Source organism: Sminthopsis crassicaudata, chromosome 1 (genome assembly GCF_048593235.1).
Source record: "Sminthopsis crassicaudata isolate SCR6 chromosome 1, ASM4859323v1, whole genome shotgun sequence".
NCBI lineage: Eukaryota > Metazoa > Chordata > Mammalia > Dasyuromorphia > Dasyuridae > Sminthopsis > Sminthopsis crassicaudata.
The window spans coordinates 6,051,448-6,057,732 of record NC_133617.1 but is presented as its reverse complement, the minus strand read 5'-3'; the positions used below and the strand labels follow the sequence as shown (position 1 = coordinate 6,057,732).

General features: G+C 37.6%; 1 protein-coding gene across 1 annotated transcript; it reads left to right on the top strand.

Moving 5' to 3' along the window:
- Positions 1–262: 262 nt before the first annotated feature.
- On the top strand, positions 263–1,183 carry LOC141551725 (olfactory receptor 14C36-like). The gene has a single exon (XM_074283683.1). It carries the CDS (start codon positions 263–265, stop codon positions 1,181–1,183), a length of 921 nt encoding a protein of 306 aa, XP_074139784.1.
- The last annotated feature ends 5,102 nt before the right edge of the window (positions 1,184–6,285 follow it).

The following is a 6,285-nucleotide window of genomic DNA, read 5'->3' as shown; positions in this document are numbered from 1 at the left end:
TGGTGAGCTAAGCTACTGTAAGTATCAGATCCTGAACTGGATTCTTACTCCCTGGCACACCACAAATTATCTTTAGAGGTATCCTGATTTGTTCAGGATCACTCAGTTCATGCAAGGGGCCTTGCTGCCTGTCAAGGTCTTAAGCAGTAAGGATAAGCATGGGATAATTTCTTCAAATATTGTGTCCTTAATAAGTGATAATTGAAAAACTGATTGATTTCTCTTTGGCACCCTAGGACATTCAGCTAATAAGAGTCAGAAAATGTCTAACTTGACCATCTCCACGACTGAATTTCTTCTTATGGAGTTTTCTGACACCAGAGAGCTGCAGATCTTATATTCTTTGCTTTTCTTTCTCGTTTACTCAGCAGGCCTGATGGGAAATCTCCTCATTGTCATCATCACCACCATGGACAGGAGACTGCACACCCCCATGTACTTTTTCATTAGAAATCTGTCCATTGTGGATGCCTGCTTCATATCAATAACTGTTCCCCCAGCATCCATTAATGCTCTGGTAAACAACAGAATTATTTCAGTTACTGGCTGTGCAACTCAGATATTTCTGCTAGTCTGGATGGCCTATGTTGAGTATACTTTGCTCACTGTCATGGCCCGTGATCGCTATGTTGCCATCTGCCACCCACTTCTCTACCCAATGATCATGAACCCTCGTGCCTGCATGCAGATGACCTTAACCTGCCTGCTCACTGGTCTTTTATATGCAGGTCTCCATACTGGTTTGACATTCCAATTGTCTTTCTGCAATTCCAATGTGATCCACCAGTTCTTCTGTGACATCCCCTCTCTACTGAAGCTCTCTTGTTCAGATACATTCTACAATGTGGGATCTTTACTTGCCTCTGTGCTGGTGATTGGGGCTGGCTGCTTTGCCTTGATCACCGCATCTTATATTCGTATATTTTCCACTGTGCTCAGATTTCCAGTGAAAGAAGATCAAAGAAAAGCCTTCTCTACTTGTATCCCTCATATTATTGTAGTTTCTTTGTTCCTTATTTCAATCTCTTATGTCCACCTACAACCCCCTTCAGATTCTGAGTCAATTAAAGATATAATCATTTCAGTATTTTATTCCATAATACCTCCTTTTCTGAACCCTATTATTTACAGTCTAAGGAATAAGCAAATAAAAGAGTCTATAAGATTAATAATGAGGATATAGCACTTGTTAATGAGTAAAGCACAAATTCTAGTTTTTTCCTAATGTTGTTCATCTTTATTTACAAATGAAAAATCTTATATAAATTTTTGTGTGTGTATATGTGTGTATGTGTATATGTAGTATTTTGTTGGTTTATCAGTTGTTATTTGTCTGTTGCTGGGTAGAGATGAAGCACTGGTCTAAATGAATAAAAACTTACAAGAATTGACTTTGTGGTGTGGTGTGGTGTGAAAAGTGTTACTGAGTGCTTTACTGATAAAATGCACTATTAAGTATGTGATTTTGGCTATGTATTTTTCAGCAATATACACTTTGAAGTTATTGTAAAACAAAACTTTTTCGTTAAAATGAACTATCCATCCAACAAAACAAGATTTAGTTCATCTGGGTAATTCAGATAATTAGACTTACCAGTTGTTTTGGGCTACCAAATTTCTATATAAGGAATAATTTAAGCAGGTCCAGAAATTAATTATTCTTCAATTCATCATAATGAAAATCCTTATGTATTCTTAAGTGCATATCATAAGGATCAAAAGCCAGCTTCTCATCTATAAAATGAAGGAATTTTACGTGATAGCTCTAAAACAACTTCATGTTTTAAATAATTCTGTATGGTTTTCTAAAACCAAAAGGTCTGGGCTCAGGAAAAGTCATGGGGTAGATGTCTGGGGACCAATGTTGCAAGGTTTGGGAAGTTAATCACCAAGTTGTCTCAAAAGCAATGGATTTTCCTGCAATAGAGACTCTCAGACTGGATCAATTAATTAATCCACATGCACTTATTGAAAGCCTACTATATGCCAAGCACTATAGTAGGTGTAGTAAACATAAATACAAAGAATGAAACCAAACCCATCTTTTTGGCCTAAGCATTTGTTAAATGCCTACAGTGTTCCAGACACTGTAATAAGCAGGGGGATAGAAAAAAAGGCAAAAGCAATGAAATGTCTCAAGGACCTCATAATCTAATTGAAAAAACAACTTGTAAACAATAGAGATGCATTTACTACCTCTGGGGAACCTTGGAAAACACTGAATTTATCCATGACCCAGTTACTTCAACAGCACGATGATAGTTTATCACAGATGCTCTCTACAATTATAATTCATCTTAAATTTCTGATTTCATGCATTACCTTGTCATAAAATTTTATATTTATTTAATTCAAGGAGATTGCTAGAGTATGGGACCCTGCCAAGAGGGAGTATTGAGGTCATCTTTACCTTTGGTGTACAATACGTTTTCTCCCATGTTGCAGAAATACTTTCACTGAGCAAGGAGCAGCGATGAATGACATGGGAATGGGTTTGGTCTGAGGGTCACAGCCTAGCTACTTGTAAGCAGGGGTACCTTGACAGGGCCTCTTGCTTGTGAGTGAGCTACTGAATTGCTGGATTGGCTCTCCTCCCACTGGCAGATACTACTTTGCAAAGCTCATGAGCTACTTCTCTGAAAGGTGATTGGGGATTGTCTACTGTTCATGCACTGATCACGCTCGCAAAAATGTATATCAACAACTATACAGCATTATAAACTGGAGCACTTTTCATACTCTATCACTCTCCCATCCCATTCATCTCACCTCTGAGATCAAAGGGCTCATATGCTTTGAGCTGTTGAGACAGCTACAACAGGAGCTTAGCACCTAACATGGCACCTGACATTTAGAAGGTTCTCAGTAAGTGTTTATTAATTGATTGACTAAAGATTTTACTAAAAAAGCATGGAGTATGAAGAAGTACTTCTGAGGAAACAGGTTTCTCCTGTTTAATGAATTTATAGCACAAAGTCACTAGAGTAGAATCCCTGTACCTAGTTGATTAATTGAGACACATTTTCATCTGGTTCAGAGCCAAGTAGACAGTATTGTGGGCCACATGCGGCATGTGGGTTGTTTATTGACACCTTTCTCAGATAATCATCTCTAGTCACAGCCCCAGATTTTGTGCCAGATGTATCCTTTGCCAAAAATAGATATTGCTAGTGTCAAAGCATTAGCTTTTTGTTCTTACCTACTACAGTGATTTAGAATGTAGTCACATGATTAGCTTGGAGGAAATCTTTTTATATTGTGGCAAATTATACATTTATATATTCTCTATTGTGTTCAAATTTCCAGGGAAAGAAGACCGAAGAAAAGTCTTCTCTATTTATGTCCCCCACATTCTTATGGCTTTTCTGTTTATTTTTTCAGGCATTTACGTGTACTTGCAACCACCTTCACATTCTGAATCTATTAAAGATTTAGTCCTTTCAATGTTTTACTTTATGATACCCCTCTCCTTTTTATTTTATTTTATTTAATATTTTCCCCAGTTACATTCAAAATATTTTTTCATTTGTTTCTAAGATTTTTGTGTTCTAGGTTCTCTTATCCTTACCCACTCACCCACAATTAAGAAGTCACATGTAAAGTTATGTAAAGCATTTCCATAGAAGTCAACGTGTGAAAGAAAACATACTTCTCCTACCCTAATGAAAATAAAGCCCTCAAGAAAAATTAAGTTAAAAAGAGAGAGAGAGAGAGAGAGAATGTTTTGATGTATATTCAGACTTGATCAGTTCTTTGGATATGAAAAGGATTTTTCATCATAAGTTCTTCAAAGTAATTATGGATGATAGTACTACTGAGAATAACAGTCATTTACAGCTGGTCATCCTAGAACATTACTATTACCTTGTATGCAGTATATTTCACTTTGTTCATCAAGGACTTTCCTGTTTGTTTTTTTGTTTTTGTTTTTGTTTTGTTTTGCTTTTTCCTGAGAACCTTCTGCTCATCATTTCCCAGAGAACTATACTTCAGAAATATTTTACAAACATTATTGCTAATTGTATTTTCCCCATTTATTCTCTCCTTTCACCCTGACCCTCCTCAAAAGTATTTCCACTATACTCGAATTGTTTCTTTCTGGATGCTTCCAATATTTTCTCCTTGATTTGGGTGTTCTGGAATTTGTCTATAATATTCCTGGAAGTTTTCATTTTGGGATCTCTTTCAAGAGGTGATAGGTGAATTCTTTCAATTTCTATTTTACCCTCATTCTAGAATATCAACACAATTTTCCTTGATACTTTCTTGAAAGATAATGTCCAGGCTCTTTTTTTTTTTTTTTTGATCATGATAATCAGGTAGACCAAAATTTTTAAATAATCTTTCCTGAATCTGCTTTCTAGGTCAGTTGTTTTTCCAATGAGTTATTTCATTTTTTCCATTTTTTTAGTTTTGCTTCATTTATCTTGATTTCTCATAAAGTCATTGGCTTTCATTTGCTCAATTTTTTTAGGAATTATTTTCCTAAGTGAGTTTGATACCTCCTTTCCCAATTGGATAACTTTGCTTTTTAAGGTATTCTTTCCATTAGCTTTTTGTGTTTCCCTTTGCACCTCTTTCAAATCTTTCTCTATTTTTTCCCTTTATCTCTCTTACTTGGTTTTCAAAGTCCCTTTTGAGGTCTGACATAGCCTGAGCCCAATTCTTATTTGTTTTGGATGTGGGACCTTCAACTTTGTAATCATTTTCCAAGTGTGTGTTTTGATCCTCCTTATCAATATAAAAACTTTCAATGATCACAAACATTTTTTGCTATCTACTCATTTTCCTAGCCTTTTATTCTGCTTCTAACTTTTGTTAAAGTAAGGCTCTGTTTCCAGGATGGAGCCTGAATTGTCCCAAGCTTCAGGGGTTGAAGCTGTTTTCAGAAATTGTTCTACAAATTTGACCACAGGCACTCTTTTCTGCCCTGGAACTGTTAGATGTGTCCTTGCGCCACTGTAGCTGTAAAATGTACTTCGCTATCCTGAGATGGAGCTCCACCGACTGGGACTATGTCGGGATTGCACACCAGAACCCCTACCCCATTGCCACAGACCCTCTTCATTGACTTTCCCAGTCCTCCCTCCAGTCTCCTGGCTAAGAAGTCCAGAAGCCTCCAGTACTATTGCTGATTCAGAAGTTCTGCTTCACTCTCATTGGGATCCAGGCCAGAGCTGGAGCCAAGCTGGATTTGGTGTCAGGCCAGGCCTTCACAGGGATTACATGCTGGATTACCACTCTGGTTCCACAGACCTTTTCTGCTGATCTTCCAGCTCCTGTTTGGTGTCTCTGAGTTGAGAGGTCACTGCCACTGATTCAGAAGCTGACACAGACTAGGTTAGGACCTGGCTAGGGCTAGGTCCAAGGATGTATCTTGGACTCTCACTTTTTCTGCTGAGCTTCTAAGCTGCCTGTGGCTGGAAATTGTTCTACTCCTTGTTTTGGGGTGTTCTGATGCTCTAAGTTTTGTTCAGAATAATGAATTAAAGGAATTTGGTGTAGCTTGAGGGTGATATTGGACAAATTCCTATCTTTACCAATCGACTACATCCTATCTAATACCCCTTTTTATGAACCCCATAATTTATAGTCTCTGAAACAAACACATAAAGGAGGCTGTGGGAATAGCAATGAAGAGAAAGTGTGAGATGCCTGCCTTGTTCTCGCTGCCTGCCCTCAGTCTTCGCCCAGTCTTTTCATCCCTCTCCCAAGCAAACACACATCTTCTCTGGTGAATTTCAAGGATGTCCTCTCTTGGTGATCATTTGTGGGTTTCTTTTCTGGTCAAGCATTAACTCCGAGGCTTGTCATGAAGTAAATCCTGAAAGAAAACACGGAGCTCAAGCAGCTGTCTGCCTCCATGCTGGAAGTCCCCATTCTTTCCAATATCAACTAGAAATGTAATGGGGAAATGGTGGGGAAATGTTTCCCAACCAAGAAGAATAGAATTATGTTAGCCATAAAACTTTATGATTTTCTGCCAATCCAGCCTAAAGTGGGGGAATTCTGGAATCTTTTCCATTGCATAGGGATTTAGTAATATCATTTTTGAGAAGCTCAGATTGCAGAAGTTAACTGCAAAGATTTAAAAAATTGAATAAAAAAATCCCCCCTCCATTTCTACCTTTTCTTTTTTCTTTTTCCATCCCCTTTTCCCTTCTTTTTCTTTGTCCCTTCCTTAATTCTCTCTTTTCTGCCTTCCTTAATTCCTTTCTACATTCTTCCCTCTTTCCTTCTCTCTTTCTTTCCCTACTCTTCTATATATATTCTTTTCAAATCTTT